The sequence below is a fragment of the Geotrypetes seraphini genome, chromosome 4 (genome assembly GCF_902459505.1).
Source record: "Geotrypetes seraphini chromosome 4, aGeoSer1.1, whole genome shotgun sequence".
NCBI classification, from domain to species: Eukaryota; Metazoa; Chordata; class Amphibia; order Gymnophiona; family Dermophiidae; genus Geotrypetes; species Geotrypetes seraphini.
The window spans coordinates 291,726,063-291,743,061 of record NC_047087.1 but is presented as its reverse complement, the minus strand read 5'-3'; the positions used below and the strand labels follow the sequence as shown (position 1 = coordinate 291,743,061).

Genomic DNA, 16,999 nt, shown 5'->3' with positions numbered 1-16,999 from the left:
ACCCTCAAGATAAAAATTTTATGAGATGTACACATTGTCTGTTATGCTTTTATCATGCATGTGATATTTTGAACCACATTAAACAGATGCAATGTCGGTATCATGTAGTATACAACAATTTTAATAAACATAGACACATAGGCATCTGCATTTATATGTCCTGTAGGTATGTAAACTTACAGAATACTAGTACCTTCGTGGCCTGGATCCATGTCTGATGGGCAGATCTCTCTCTTTCCTGCCCCCTGGCACTCTGGTGTCTTAAGTTGGCCTTATCTCTTCCAGGTGAGTGCCTCCTCTCCCCCCCCCCAGCACTCCAGTGTCTCAAGCACACTGCTGCATACCATTTAAAGAGACAATCTTCGCTGGTAGTGAGCAGCATGACTGATACACGCGGCTGGCACTGACCCCATAGACTTCCTTCTGAAGTGCCCCACCCTAAGCGTTACAGGACGTTGCGTTAGACGGAAGGTTGTGGGGCTGGAGCAAGCAGTGTGTATCAGTCACGCTGCTCACTGCTGGCTAGGATCCGGTATGCGGCAGGAGAGATTTCGGGAGTTTTGAGCTGGTGGGGCTTAGGCTTCACCACTGGTGCAAGTTTATAGAATTTTAGGGATTAGGTACACTTTTTTGACATATCTAATCTAATCTTCTATTTGTGCGTCACACATACTTAAGAACGCTCAAGGCGACTTACAGAGTTAGGAGAGGAGCAGAGCATATGTTGGCACCCGAAAGGTTGACTAACTTAAGTTTCCTTATAACGGAATTGCCTTTACTCTGTCTAAGTATTACAAAGAAAGGCTCTACCTTTTAACCAGCTGGCCCCAGCCTGATGGTCCTGGTACATTTTCACTTTCTTATTCTTAGCTGAATGCCATCCAAACCAGAGCATCCAGGCAGAGGAGGTTAGCATGAGCACAATCAGGAAGGCGTGAGCCTTTAGGCTCTGTGGGCTGTGATGCTGCATCTCTGCCAGCAGGATGGCACTGCCAAAGAAAGAGGCAAGGATAAAATACAGCAGAGACAGCAGGGAGGTAGTCCGAGGGGCTGCGGTGTCCTGACAGCTTTCAACGTCGCTCAATGACTGGCCGCCGGTGCGCAGCGCTGACAGCACGGAATCCCGCGAGCAAGAGATTTCTTGGGCTTTGTCCTCATGGAAAGAACCGAGAGAGGCGGAGCTCAAAAGGATTGAGCTCATTTTCCTGGGGGTCATTTCTATAAGCAAAAATAAAAGTGGACAAAATTTTTAAAAAGCAAGTGGCATTGCTTTTGGAACTACAGAACAAACCTCATGTATCTTGCTTTTGGTGTACACTTCTCCCTCCGTATTCACGGTTTCAGCATTCACGGTTTCGATTATTCACGGTTTTTAGCTTGCTGGCTCCTCCCCCCCCCCCCAAATTACATCAGCTTGATAGAGAAATTGCTGATTCCAAGCGTTTATAGAGAAAATCGCCAATTCCCAGCACTTTCTTCACTTTGTTTTGCCTCTCCTTCAGGAACAGGCCAGATCTCCCACCATGTTATTCGCAGTTTCACCATATTCATGGTGGTTTTTAATAGAAAACAGCGAATAACATATGAAAAAGTTATTTGCGGTTTTTCTGTATTTGCAGTTCTGTTAATCCCCTATCACAGCGAATACGGAGGGAGAAGTGTATTGTCTTTAGGGAACATCAAAACCGTTTACAATGAAATATAATAAAGAGACACATTTAAAGAAAAAACTATCTCAACAGATAAAGAGAATTAGCAGGAAGCAGGAAGAGAGCGGAGGGTTAACAATATTGAGAATCAGATGGTTACAGATACAAGAGTGGTCACAATTGCTTGTTTACTCTTTCCAAAAGTACTAGAACTAGGGGGCCTTACTGGGTCAGACCAATTTTCAAATCTAGCCTAGTAGCCTGTCCTCACGGTGACCAATCCAAATCACTAGTACCTGGCAAAAACCCAAAGAGTAGCAACATTCCATGCCACTGATCCAGAGCAAGCAGTGGCTTCCCCCCCATATCTGTCTCAATAACAGACTATGGACTCTTCCTCCAGGAAATTGTCCAAACCGCAGATTTAAAATAAACCAGAGAAAACATTTCTTCACACAACGTGTAATTAAACTCTGGAATTCGTTGCTGGAGAATGTGGTGAAATCAGTTAGCTTACCGGGGTTTAAAAAAGGTTGGATAGATTTCTAAAAGGGAAGTCCAAAGGCCATTATTGAGATGGCTTGGGAAAATCCACTGCTTATTCCTAGGATAAGCAGCATAGAATCTGTTTTACTACTTGGGATCTAGCTAGGTACTTGGGACCTGGGTTGGCCACTGTTGGAAACAGGATACTGGGCTTGATGGACCTTCGGTCTGTCCCAGTATGGCAATTCTTATGTTGTTATGTGAGCTAAGCATCCAAGCCTTTGTGATGTCATAAATCCTCAATGCCTGAGAGCCAATCTCAGCTCTGGAATGTTGCTACTCTTTGGGTTTCTGCTTGGTACTTGGGACCTGGGTTGGCCACTGTTGGAAACAGGATATTGGGCTTGATGGACCTTCGGTTCTTATGTTCTTTTTTTAAAAGAGGAAAATGCAGAATTCAGTCTCAAAGGTAATGATGTTCTGCTTGTTTCTCTTGTTGTCTCATAATAAAAATGATTTTAAAAAAAAAACAACAACTCAAAGCTGTTGTAGCAGGCTGCCAAAATAAGCCTTCCTATACAGCTGCAGCAACATTCTGGGCCTCTGCTTCAGAAAGGTGCCAATCACCAAATATGAATAGGGGTTGGTGTGCTCAAGGGAAGAAGTGAAGCTTTAACTTTTGGAGGGAAGTATAAATCGTGAAGTTCAGCGAAGAGTTTTGTTTTCCTTCGCAAAGGGGCTCATAACAAGGGACATGTATTATTATTATTATTATTCTTTATTCTTATATACCGCCATACCCAGAGAGTTCTAGGCGGTTTACATCAATTAGCAAATGATCTGCATTGAATAGCAGATTTACAACAAAATTAGAAGTAGGTTTACAAAATTAGAAGCAGATTTACAGCATAATTAGAAGTAATTTTTAACAGTATTTTTAACAGCAAATTGCAGGCTGAATTACGATAAATTACAGTGATTTGCCGCAGTCAGCCGTGAAATTACAGCGATTCTTAACTGTCTGCAAAGAGTGCAGGTTTACAACAATATTACAGAAATTGCAGGTTTGATCTAGCTAGGTAGGGGAGGTAGAGAGTGGGGGAGGGAGGGACTGGTGAAGGCGGAAGGGGGCAGGGGTGGGGTAAGTGTCATGTGAGGTGAATGGATTATTAAGGGTCGTGTTTGCTGAAAAGGTACGTTTTTAGTAGTTTTCTGAATGATAGGTAAGTGGGGGCCTCGAGTATCATCTGTGCTAGCCATGGGTTCGACTTGGCTGCTTGGAAGGCAAAAGTTCTATCAAGGAATCTTTTGAGAGGACAGTGTTTAGGCGAAGGGAAGGCGAACAATTGAGTTCTCCGTGATGTCCTGTTGCTGCAGTAAAGGTTAAAGTGTGTGTTTATGTAACTTGGGGAGGAGCCGTTAACCGATTTGTAGCAGAAGCATGCAAATTTAAAAAGAATTCTAGATTCAAATGGTAGCCAGTGTAGTTGGTGATAGAAAGGGGTGACATGTTCCCATTTCTTTAGGCCAAAGATGAGGCGCACCGCAGTATTTTGGACTATTTTTAGTCTCCTGGTAGTTTTCTTAGTGGCGTTAAGGTAGATGATATTGCAGTAGTCGAGGATGCTGAGGATGGAGGATTGTACAAGTAGGCGGAATGCATTGTCATAGAAGTGTTTTTTTATGGTGCGAAGTTTCCAAAGTACCGAGAAGCTTTTCCTAATTATGAGGTCGGTATGGTTATCTAGAGATAAGTTTTTGTTCAGCGTGACTCCCAGAATTTTTATGGTCGGATCAAGGGGGAAGGTCTTTCCTTTTAGTTGAATTGTGGTTTCCTTAATTTTATCTTTGGGGGAGGCTAAGAAAAATTTTGTTTTGTCTGGGTTTAATTTCAGTCTGAATGAAAGCATCCAGAGTTCTATCTGGTTGAGAGTGTTTGAGATGTGGTCGAGTAGTTCTTGTGAAAAGTTGGTTAATGGGATGGTTATTGTGATATCGTCTGCGTAAATGAAGAATTTGAGATTTAGGTTGTGTAAGAGTTTACCTAGTGAGGCTAGGTATATGTTGAATAGGATGGGGGATAGGGGGGAGCCCTGTGGGACCCCGCAGGTGTTGTCCCAGCAGTATGAGAAAGAGTTATTCTTGAGTACCTTGTATGATCTATTTTGTAGGAACCCCTGAAACCAATTGAGGACCTGGTCTGAGATGCCTATGTGCGCTAGGCATTCCAGGAGAATGGTGTGGTCGACCAGGTCAAAAGCACTGCTCAGGTCGAGTTGTATGATCAGGGCACTTGAGCCCTGACTGAAGAGTGTGAGGAGGTGGTCGAGAAGGGAGGCTATGATGGTTTCAGTGCTGTGGTCCGCCCGAAATCCTGATTGGTTGTCACTTAGAATGTTGAATTTTTCAAGGAATGCGGAAAGTTCCGCTTTTACCAATCCTTCCGCTATTTTGGTAAATAGGGGGATGCTGGCGATCGGCCTATAATTAGATGGGGAGTTTGGTGGTTCTTTCTCATTTTTTAAAATTGGGGTGATCATTATTTGACCCTGCTCCGACGGGAAGTTACCTTTGGATAATAGGTAATTAACCCATGTCATCATTTTTGCTTTAAAATGGGGGGGGGCCGTTCTCATGATTTTTGGTGGGCATGTGTCCAGATGGCAGTAGGAGTGAGTATACTTGTTGTAGTAAGTATTGAAGGTTTGCCAATCGGTTACTGCGAATTGTTTCCAACTAAGGTCGACTTTGGCTCCCGGGTCTGGGTTTGGTGGATTCATGTTTGTGAGGATGGGGAAGAGCTCGAGGGGGTTGGGGCTGGCTGGTAGAGTTGTTCTTATTTTTTGGATCTTGGTATTGAAGAAGTCGGCAAGGGTGTTGGCGGTTAAGGTGGCTTCTTCGTGTAGGTTTGTGTAGGTTTCTATGTTGTAAAGATCGTTGACCAATCTGAAGAGGTTATTGCTATTGGTTTTAGGATTACCGATTTTGTGGGAGTAGAATTTTTTTCTTTTTTCACTAGTGAGGGTTTTGTACTGTTTTAATTTTTGTCTCCATGCCAGTCTGTGTTCTAGCGTTCCGGATTTTTGCCATGATCTTTCGGAGGTGGGGTACCTACTTTGGGGACAACACTAATGCAATACAGGAAAGGATGGTTGAGGATGGGCTGGGGAGGGCTTCAATGGCTGAAAGGATGTAGATGGGCTAGAGCAGGGGTCTCAAAGTCCCTCCTTGAGGGCCGCAATCCAGTCGGGTTTTCAGGATTTCCCCAATGAATATGCACGAGACCTATGTGCATGCACTCTTTCAATGTATATTCATTGGGGAAATCCTGAAAACCGACTGGACTGCGGCCCTCAAGGAGGGACTTTGAGATCCCTGGGCTAGAGTGAGCTTTGACATAGACTTCAGCAGTTGGAACCCAAGCACAGTACCGGGTAGAGCTTTAGATTCTTGCCCAAAATCTAGCTAAGAAGAAAAAATTTTTTTTGAAAAATTTAAATTGAATCAGGTTGGGTAGACTGGATGGACTTTTCGGGTCTTTATCTGCCGTCATCTACTATGTTACTACGGAAGAGAAAGCCCATAATAGCTACAGCTCAATCCTACACAAAGGCTGCTATGTGCAAAATATAACACGTGTTTATCATAAATGGGAGGAAAAAGGATCTCAGAAACTGACAAAGAACTAATCCGAGATTTATCAGTTTCAGATTCCGATCATTGATCCTACAAAAATATAATAGTAACAAAAAGTAAAAAATTGAATATACAGTACATTTAGGGCTCCTTTTACAAAGGTGCGCTAGCGGTTTAACGCACGTAATAGCGTACGCTAAACCGCCGGATGTGCTAGCCGCTACCGCCTCCTCTTGAGCAGGCGGTAGTTTTTGGCCAGCGCGGGGGTTAGCGCGTGATGGAAAGTTGCGCGCGTTAACCCCGCTAGCGCACCTCTGTAAAAGGAGCCCTTAATGTGGTGTTTTGAAAATTTGAAAGGTTTTTTGTAGGATCAATGATTGAAATCTGGAACTGATAAGTCTCAGATAAATTCTTTTTTGTCAGTTCCTGAGATCCTTTTTTTCTCTCATTTATAATAAACATTTATTATATGTTGTACCTACTCTTGGACCAATCTGATCCTTGGCTTCCTGTTCTAGGGGATAAGAGGAGGAGAAGAGCACAGGGGTTGTCAGCCTGGTCCACAGACATCTCCTGAGGCACAAATTGCCATAAAAGAGGAAGGACAAATCCATGGGGAGATCTGATCATGATCCTCAGAAGAGAAAGAATGAACAAAGCTGCTGCCAGAAGAGAGTCCTTATAGGAAAAGGAGACGGTAGCCAGGGAGCAGTGGAGCTGGTGAGTGCTGATACGTTAAAGAAACAGAAGGTAGGGCCCAACTCTCGAGTCTTGATCAACCTGCCTGTTCTTACAGAAACAAAGGACTAGGAGCATAGAGCCACAAGGGAATGAGAGAGTGGCTAGGGGTGTGATTAGTGCACAGGAGACCTTGTTTGCTTACCAAGGGGCTAATGCAGAAAGCTACTGTGATCTAGAAATGGCCACCCACAAAATTTTTGTGCCATGCCATTTCTTTGTTGTTTAGAGAGATTCCCCCTTTGTTTGGGATTCTCCCCTCTTGTGTTGTCACCGATTACGTGACATAAATATTTCTGGGCCTCCTGGTCTGGCAGAGGGAGTTGGGCAGGAGCAATGCCCACAGTCGTAGCCACATCCAATATGGCTGCACACAGTGGCTGGTTGGGTTGGGCTAGATGGCCATTAGACATACGATAATCAGATTTTCCATCTGGTAAAAGAGGATGCATGACCCTGTCCTGTTCCATCCCATTCTGTCCCCCAGCCCTTCCGCCATTCTGCTCCCCAAACCCAGCCCCAAGCCTCAGATGCAGTGTGATGGCTTCGCACACATGTGCACATGTGTGCGACATCATCACGTCGCAACCGTGATGCACTCCAGCCCCGGCCCCGATTTCAACAGCTTTTCAAAATCCGGACAAAGAGACAGGTTCTGAAAAGCCGTCTGGACACCCAGACATGTCCTCTAAAAGAGAACATATCCGGGTAAATCCGGACGTTTGATAACCCTAATTAGACAGGATTTGGTGTTTTTGGTTTTTTTTTAAAGTCCCTGTTCTTGTCAGCGTGTAAACCAATCGCCACTCATGTTCTGATAAGAACAGGGACACTGCAATAAGCTGAAAATTACTGCCATGATTTTAACACGGTTATAATTTGCATGCTTTTTGCTTACTGCATAGAGTTGAATTTTTCCACAGTTAATTTTGTTGTAGAAGCCACACATTGAGCCAACTTGACTATGGGGTTTTCTCCACTGGCCGTCAAGAGATGTATAAGAAGTAAAGAACATAAGAATTGCCGCTGCTGGGTCAGACTAGCGCCCCAACTGAGACCAGTCATACCTGAGTACGTTCAGGTTTAGCAGGAACTTGTCTAACTTTGTCTTGAATCCCCCTATAACAGCCTCCGGAAGAGCGTTCCAGTTTTCCACCACTCTCTGGGTGAAGAAGAACTTCCTTATGTTTGTACGGAATCTATCCCGTTTCAACTTTAGAGAGTGCCCTCTCGTTCTCTCTACCTAAAGTATAATTGTGGAAAACTGATAAAGAAGGAGAGGCCACTGACCAACTTAAAGGAGACTGAAGACACCTTACAAAGAGCTACTGTCCAGTCTGCAGAGGGTGAGAGATGTATGAACTTGAAGCTGAAAGTCCTGCTTATAGAAGACCAAGGGCTAGATTCTTAAAACTTTACGATAAAATCCAATGGGCCGCTGACACAGCCTTTATTGTAGCGATTTCAAAAAGGCGAGTCATTCTCCAAAAACCTCACATGCAAATGAGGTTGACGGAGAGTAACAAAGATTTGCTAAATTTGCAGGTGTCCATCACTGGTGATAGCGATGGGCACATGTGCAGAATAAACGCAAAAATAATTTTAAAAAACAAAACCAATCGAAGATCAGCAGGAGAGACGCCCACTCTCTCCTGCTGCATCGCTCAGTCACCAGACACTGCTAACTGCCTCCCCACCCCATCGCAGCGGGAGAGATGCCCACGCCCTCAAAGTGCCCTTCAAAGATATACATTTAACGTCAAAGGCGCTTTTACTTTTTTTTGGTCATGCAAATAAACTTGAAATAGACCTGAAGCAAGAAGACAGAATTGCTAAGAAAAATATACAAGTTAACAAACTTTAAATTCTTCATTGTAGATTTAATTAATTTGTCTACAAAAATAAGGATCCCTTTTACAAAGCTACAGTAGTGATTCTCCCACAGCAAATGCACCAAAGCCCATTCAATTGTGGGCTTCGGTGCATTTTTCATGGGAGAATTCCCACCACAGCTTTGTAAAAGGGGCCCTAAATTGTGTTTATGTTTTCAGTCAAAAGATGATAATAAAAAAAATACTTGCATATTCTTTTTTTTTCCCTTTATATATTTCTGGAAGGTCTCTTTCTTGGTGGTTTTGTTGGTACTCTCCACCAGGGCAGTTATTGGTTGTTTTGGGAGATCCTACGGCAATGCATAGATTAATATATCAGGGACAAGATTTTAAAAGGAAAGGGAGTTGTGATGGAACCAGGACCTGCCCACCAGAGCTAACAAGAGGAGGAGCAGCAAAAGATGGTTTCCTTACAGCTTAAAGGCAGCCCTGCTGAAATACCATAGGTATTCTGCTTATGCAATCATGCAGGATGGTATTTTGTGTAAAATGGGATTTTACAGCATGACCATTGATGGAGCAATATCTGTTTCCTGCAGAGAAGAGGATTAGCCCTCAGTTTGGGCAGCCACTGAGGAATATTAGCTTGGCAGAAAATGAAAGCAAATGAACAAAAATCCTGAGGGTGGGGGAGCACAGATTTCTGAGATAAACCACAGAAATACAGGGTGCCCACAAAGGGATCCTTTTACTAAGGTGCGCTAGCATTTTTAGCACACGCAGGAAATTATCACGCGCTACGCTTCTAGAACTAACGCCAGCTCAATGCTGGCGCTAAGGTCTTGCGTGCGCTATTCCGTACGGTAAAGCACTGCACCTTAGTAAAAGGAGCCCAAAGTCTCTTTATAATTTCAAAAAATTACTAAAAAGGCAATTGATGAGATATGTTAATCAAATTTGCCCTATGTCCTCCGTCTCTATCAAAGTTTGTAATCACATTGCATTTGGGTATTTCAGGTACCCCGTTGATGAAAGAGAGGCTGTTGAATAAACCCCTAACAAAATGGCTACTCCTCATGAAAAGGCAGTGTATCGTGGTTTATTGAAACAAAATCGGACATGCAGACTCAGAGAAACTACAGGACTAAGTATGGAAAACATCCACCGTCACGTCTGTCAATTCGTGCATGGCCACAAAAAATTTATGGAGACAGGGACAGTGTTGGACAAAGAATATCGGAGGAAAACATCAATCGTGTAAAGACAATTCTTTGCTCGTTCTCTTTCAAAATCCATCCCTATAGAGGTATATTAAATGAGGCAAACCTCACCCCTTCAATATCTACTCCTCATTTTGTAATAATTTCCACAGATTTGTTTATTCATTTGTTTTTTTTAATAAAATCTTGAAATTGTAAAGAGACTTTGTGGACACCCTGTATATGGCCTGGTTCACTACTGCTTTCTTCCATTCAACGTCTATGGGAAAAGACTTTGAGGCATCTTGCAAGTATGGTAACCTGAGTCCTCCTAGTAAATGCTATGTCACATTTTTATACTGCTTTCCTTGCTTACAGCCCATCTGAACATATAAGAACATAAGCATCGCCTCTGCCGAGTCAGACCACAGGTCCATCATGCCCAGCAGTCCGCTCCCGCGGCGGCCCCCCAGGTCAATGACCTGTAAGTTATCTATTATTTAAGACATTTTGCCTGTATAGTATCCCTCTAATTATATCCTTCAATCCCTTTTTCCTTCAAGAACTAGTCCAATCCCATTTTGAAACCCAAAATCGTACTCTGCTCTACCACCTCTTCTGGAAGCGAGTTCCAGGTGTCCACCACCCTCTGAGTGAAGAACTTCCTAGCATTTGTTCTGAATCTGTCTCCCTTCAATTTTTTTGAGTGCCCTCTAGTTTTTGTTGCCCCCGCCAGTCTGAAGAATCTGTCCCTCTCTACCTTCTCTATATCCTTCATAATCTTGTAAGTTTCTATCATATCCCCTCTAAGTCTCTGCTTTTCCAGGGAAAAAAAGCCCCAGCTGCTTCAGCCTCTCAGCATATGGAAGGTTCTCCATGCCCTTTATCATTACAAAGTGCAGGTGATACATCAAATGCTTGCTTTTCAGACCTGTACATGTGGAATAAAGTTGCTTTTTTAAATTAAGAACTATCATACACTTTGATAAAGTTTATTTCTTTGCCTAATTGCCACTCACTTTTTGTAATTTTTTTTTATTTTTTAAATTAACTGCAAATAAAATATTGATGTTAAGTTACTATCAAAGGTTGTCAAAACTTACCTGAAGAATGCTCCCGATACAGGCTTGGTGTTCTGATGGATTTATATGGATCGTGCGAAATAAATTCCGAGAGCCAAAAAAGAGCATTTTAAGGTTATGTTTGAGATACCCAGGGCACTGATCAGAAAGTAAGGCAATGACAGCTCAGACCTGTCGGTAAATTTTGCCTGCAAATGTAGCACAAGGATAGATAATCACTCAGCGATTATAGAGAATTGCTCGAAGTGATCATTTTGACCTCATTGTACTATATTTGCTTGGCAGTATCGGAAATTGTTAAAAAAACTTAGAAAAGACTTCCCTAACAAAGGCGTAACCAGTAGAAGGAAGAAGTTGCTGATGCCCCTGTACATATCCTTGGTGAGGCTCCACTTGGAGTATTGTGTTCAGTTTTGGAGATCGTATCTGGCAAAGGACATAAGAAGACTTGAAGCAGTCCAGAGGGCGACGAAAATGGTAGGAGGTTTGTGCCAAAATATGTATGAGGAGAAACTGGAAGCCCTGAATATGTATACCCTAAATTAACTAGGGTATACATATTCAGGGCTTCCAGTCTCTCCTCATACATCTTTTGTCGCAAACCTCCTACCATTTTTGTCGCGAGGAAAGAAGGGACAGGGGAGATATGATTCATATGTTAAAATACTTGAAAGATATTATCGTGGAACAAAATCTTTTCCAGAGAAAGGACAATGGTAAAAACCAGAGGACATGATTTGAAGTTAAGGGGTGGTAGACTCAAGTGTAATATTAGGAAACTCTTCTTTACGGTAGGGTGGTGGATGCCTGGAATGTGTTCCTGAGGGAGGTGGTGTAGAGGAAAACGGTGACAGATTCAAAAAAGCGTGGGATGAACTCAGAGGATCTCAAATCAGAAAAGAATCCTCTATAATAAAACCCTAAGCGCGCATGCGCACTTACAACAGCGTGATCCTTGCCTCCGTGATGTGTAGCTCCGTGGCAGTGTTCAATACGTTCAGCTGCAGCGGTTTGTGTGCGGTGGACCCTTTTCCTTTTGGTTTGGTTTCGCTGGGCAGCAGCGACGGCAGACTGGGGGGGTGGGGGTTTGAAGCAGCAGTAGGCCAGATAGTAGGTAGCAGCAGCGGGAGCTGCTACGGGAGGGGGCAAGCTTTGGCGCTGGAGGGAGGCAGGCAGGCAGGCTTTAGCGCGGCATAGGGAGGAAGGGAGGCTGGCTAGCTTCGGGGGAGGGGGTGGGACAAAGGCTGGAAAGCAGTGAGGGGGTACATAGGAAGGAGCACTGGGGGCACTAAGGACATGGAAAGGGGCACTGGGGACACAGGTCATGGAAGGGGACACTAAGGCCATGGGAAGGGGCACTAAGGACATGGAAAGAATGCACTGGGGGCACTAAGGACATAGGAAGGAGGCACTGGGGCACTAAGGACATGGGAAGGAGGCACTGGGGACACTAAGGACAAGGAAAGAATGCACTGGGGGCACTAAGGACATAGGAAGGAGGCACTGGGACACAAAGGACATGGAAAGAATGCACTGGGGGCACCAAGGACATAGGAAGGAGGCACTGGGGCACTAAGGACATGGGAAGGAGGCACTGGGGGCACTAAGGACATAGAAAGGGGCACTAAGGACATAGGAAGGAGGCACTAGGGGCACTAAGGATATAGGAAGGAAGGAGGGAGGGAATAGAAAAGGACAACTGTTGGGCCTGAGTGTAGAAAGCGGCCAAGGAGAGAGAAAGACAGACAGACAGCGGAAAAGGAGAAAGAAAGACAGACACATCTACTCTAGCACCCGTTAATGTAACGGGCTTAAACACTTGTGGTATATATTGAAGAACTAAGGCCAGTACTGGGCAGACTTGCAAGGTCAGTGTCCATATATGGTTGAGGATGGGCTGGGAAGGGCTTCGACTGGGGGATAGTTTAGATGAGCTAGAATGAGCTTAGATGGAACCTAAGCACAGTACCGGGCAGAGCTTTGGGTTCTGGCCCAGAAATAACCAAGAAGGAAAATTTAAATTAAATCAGCAATTTAAAGTGAGAGTAAGGTTGGGCAGACTGGATGGACCATTCAGTTCTTTATCTGCAGTCATCTACTATATTAAACTGTTTTTATAATCCATTGCTAAAATACATACACACTAAATCAGTTGGAACCGGTTTAGCAATCATGTTAAAGGCAGATTTAAGTTTTGAGAATCTGCCCCTAAGTGATTGCCTAAAAGCCAGCTTCTGGCGGTGGGAGGACAGCAGCAGTTGAAGCAAAGTACTGTGTGTATGTCATGACAACTGCACACAATCTAAGAACTGTCAGTGCATCCTTTTACACTTTTTTTTTCAGGCTTATTCTTTGAGGTAACCATATTTATGGAAAAGGTGGAACAGCTTCTCAACAAAGGTGGTTGAGACAAGGACTGTATCGGAATTCAAGAAAGAATAAGCGAGGCACAGAGGAAGAGCTGCAGAATCCAGTAGTCCACATTTTATTTCACATCCAAAACTAGTATTTAGCTGGGTGGTCCTGTAACTTTGGCAATAATGCTGTAGTGCAGGAGACTTAAAAGCTCATGATTAAAATGTTGGAGCATCAGCATTAGGGGAAGACTATAGAAAAAACTAATAGTTGTAGTGTGCTTTCTGCTGGCCAAGGAGCAGCTATGGAGCCTTCCCTGTAGCGCGCAGGTCAAGGTTATCAGTTCCACAGGGGTGCGCCGCCTAGAGAAACACTCATGAAAAGCCTAAAATGGAAGAAAAAACATTGGTATGCAATTTTAGAATCCTGTTTGAATACCTGCCTCCCCCTCTGCAAAACCATAGCGCGGTTTTTAGCGGTAACAGCTCCGACGCTCTTATTTCTGTTACCGCCGCGGCCGGCGCTAAAAACCGCGCTACGGTTTTTGTAAAAGGGAGGGTGGGGATAAATGCATTCGTTTAGGATTAACTTATATAGACCAAAGCTAGCGCAAATATTTCAGTCGCTCCCCTGTAACACCCCGCGCTGCTAGCTAACGGTTCATATGAGTCACTATTTCAGTCTCGCCCAGCTTTGCAGAGCTTTATTGGCACGAGAACGTCAGCGTCGCGCGCAGACCCTTTCTCACGAACTTAAAAACAATTTCCCCGAGCCCTGGTTCCAGGCTGCCTGTGCTCCACCCCGGGCGTGGCCGCGCGCGCGCACCGCATCTCAGCCAATCCCGGGTTCGGGTTTCCGCAAACAGCCGGCTTTCTGCTTTCCTAGTTTGCACAATCGGCGCAGGCTCCTTGGCGTGGACTTCCTCCTTGGCAGCCTAGCAGGTTCGGTTGACAGTCGTGTCCTGAGCTCCCAGCACGAGCTGGTGATGTCATTGAGAGGTCATTGTTTCCTCTGAATTGCTTCATTGGATTGGGTTATCTCTTTGGATGCGCACATTCTTGTGAGTATGCATGTACAGCAGCTGGCTGTTTCCACCTAGGGCTTGAACTGTCCTCTGGCTGCAATGGGGGAAAGGGTGGAATAAAATACGTGGGTTTTTGGTTGTATTTTTTTTTTAACTGGCATCCTGTTTCTCTGTTTGTTAACAGTGATTAGATTGTAAGCTCTTTCGAGCAGGGACTGTCTCCTGAGTCTGTACAGCGCTGCGTTCGTCTGGTATGCATCACTGTAGAGGCTTGGATAATTTCCTAAAAGAGAAGTCCATAGGCCATTATTGAGATGGCTTGGGGAAATCCACTGCTTATTCCTAGGATAAACAGCATAAAATATGTTTTACTTCATGGGATTTTGCGGGGTACCTATGTCTGGGGCTGGTCACTGTTGGAAACAGGATGCTGGGCATGATGGACCTTCGATATGTCCCAGTATGGCAATTCTTATGTGATCCTTATGAGCCTGTTTGTTGCTTACCCCATATCCACATAGGACTTGGCAAAAACAACAATTATAACTCAATAGGTGCAATAGGACAGAACCAGGGTTGGCTCAGCCTGTTTGCCTGGAGGGAGGCAGCAATCCAGTTTGCACCCTGTGGTTTCAGGTCATGTCTGCCTGCTTTTTCTATTCCTATTTCTGAGGTTTTGATTGTAGAAATATGAAAGTCTTTGGGGCTGCCTTTGGACTCGCAACCAGATTGAAAAGGGATAAATCTTACTGTAGCAAACACTAAGCTGGTATCCAGCAACTGCTTTTAACACTAATGATAGAAAATGGTGTGATGTGGGGATGGCAGTAAAAAGAGAGATTTCAAGCTCACTATTCAAAGGGAAATATCTGGATAATTGTAGCTGCCAAACTTCCGTACAAACCACCTCAGTATAAGGTTACCATATTTGTGAAGACAAAAAAAGGCACATGACCCACAGCTCTGCCTACCTTTCACAGAAGGCTTTAATAATTGCTTTGAAGTTTCACAGGGGAAGGAGAGAGAATTCCTTACAAAAATCAGTCCAATGAGAAAAGAAAACACAGCAGGACTTTTGCCTAAAAGTGGTACAGTTTATTTACAGAAAACACCGATGCAATGAAATACACATTTTGTTAGATCCAGGGCTCAATTTCTGGGATAATGGCCTGGAACACAGGTCCGCCCTTTCCCTTTTCAGACCTCCAGAGCAATATAGGTTTTCTGTTCCAGACCCTCCCTTCCAGACAGCCTTCAGGGAAGAGGAGGGCAGGGAGTGAACATGGAACAGAGCAGAGTACAGTCCTTGTAAAATCCAGCCCCTCCCCTTCTGTTATTTCTACCCTGTCCTAATCTGTTTCCCAAATACACAATTCCACTTTCCGTTTTGTCTACAAATTAAGCTCTGGTAGTTCTGTTAATCCCCCATATCCTGCTTTTATGCTGTCTACAGATTCCTGTGACCTATAGTAGATATCAGACTTTCTCTCCTTTCAGAGTCAGATTTATATTTCAAGCCAACGTAGAGCAATAGGATTACCACCTGAGTCCAGATCTTAAGAAACAGAATGGTATTAAAGATGCCAAGTTATCCAGCACCAGGCTAGAGTTTATTTAATTTTAATTTAATTCTTATATACTGCTAATAACCGTGAGGTTTCTAAGTGGTTTACAAAAATGATGCATTACAAAGACACAATAGATAAAAATAAATAAGATAGGTACTTGGAAAATTTCCCTAACTGTCCCATAGGCTCACAATCTAACTAAAGTACCTGAAGAAACAGTCCTGGATTCCTGACCACCCAATCTTGGTGCATTAAGAAAACATAGAAACATGATGGCAGATAAAGGCCAAATGGTCCATCTAGTCTGCCCATCTGTAGTAACCATTATCTCTTTCTCCGAGAAATCCCACATGCCTATCCTAGGCCCTTTTGAATTCAGACACAGTTTTTGTCTCCACCACCTCTTCTGGGATACTGTTCCATGCATCTACCACCCTTTCTATAAAAAAAAGTATTTCCTTAGATTACTCCGAGCCTATCACCTCTTAACTTCATCCTATGCCCTCTCATTGCAGTTTCCTTTCAAATTATAGAGACTTGACTCATGCGCATGTACATTATGTAGGTATTTAAATGTTTATCATATCTCCCCTCTCCCGCCTTTCCTCCAAAGTATACAGATTGAGATCTTTAAGTCTGTCCCATATTCCTTATGATGACCACATACCATTTTAGTAGTCTTCCTTTGGACCGATTCCATCCTTTTTTATATATTTTTGAAGATGCGGCCTCCAGAATTGTACACAATATTCTAAATGAGGTCTCACCAAAGTCTTATACAGGGGCATCAATACCTCCTTTTTCCTACTAGTACTAGCCATACCTCTCCCTATGTAACCTAGCATCCTTCTAGCTTTTGCCTTCACCTTTTCAACCTGTTTGGCCACCTTAAGATCATCATATACAATCGCACCCAAGTCCAGCTCTTCTGTCGTATACATAAGCTCTTCACTCCCTAATCTGTTCCATTTCTGCTATATACAATTCCCAAAGCTAACATATTTCAGCCAATAAATTCTTTCTTTTACCTTTGTTGTCTGGAGATTTATTTTTTTCCATCAATTTGTTTCCAGTGTGTTTCTCTTGTTTTTTATGTTTTCCTGACTTCTGCAAATTTTGCTTCAATTGGTTGCTATCCATTGTGTTCTCCTACCTTGGTCCAGCATTTCTTCCATTGTACAGCATTCTTACTTCCATCTATCCTGGAGCAATCTCTCTCTTTTTCTTCCCCACCCCTGCACAGTATTTCTTCCTCTTGCTCCTCCACCCCCCATGTGTAACATGTCTCCCTCTCTCTCACTGTCCACCATCTCTCTTTCTCTCATTCCCACCCTTGCTGCAAAGGGACTGGGAAAAGAGAGAGAGAAGGGAATCCAGGGTGCCTCTCTTCCACCCCCTCTACTCCCACATCCAACATTTCTCCCTCTCCC

At 43.7% G+C, this 16,999-nt stretch overlaps 2 protein-coding genes across 4 annotated transcripts in view; one reads left to right on the top strand and one right to left on the bottom strand.

Annotated features, from left to right (window-relative positions):
• Positions 1–11,004, bottom strand: part of LOC117359879 (proton channel OTOP2-like) — a 40,828-nt gene extending 29,824 nt beyond the window's left edge. The window contains exons 1-2 of one of the 2 annotated variants that reach the window (XM_033943290.1): positions 10,644–11,004; positions 811–1,218 (exon numbers count right to left, since the gene is read on the bottom strand). In XM_033943290.1, the coding sequence (XP_033799181.1) occupies positions 811–1,216 (406 nt within the window). In that variant the 5' untranslated portion in view covers positions 1,217–1,218; positions 10,644–11,004. Of the gene's footprint in view, positions 1–810; positions 1,352–10,643 lie in introns of those variants that run through there. The other variant, XM_033943291.1, reaches the window with a different exon arrangement.
• A 2,601-nt stretch (positions 11,005–13,605) lies between these two features.
• SFXN3 (sideroflexin 3) overlaps positions 13,606–16,999 on the top strand; it is a 49,171-nt gene continuing 45,777 nt past the window's right edge. Inside the window, exon 1 of one of the 2 annotated variants that reach the window (XM_033942368.1) lies at positions 13,606–14,037. The gene's annotated coding sequence lies outside the window, so the exon portion shown is untranslated. The remainder of the gene's footprint in view (positions 14,038–16,999) is intronic. The other variant, XM_033942367.1, reaches the window with a different exon arrangement.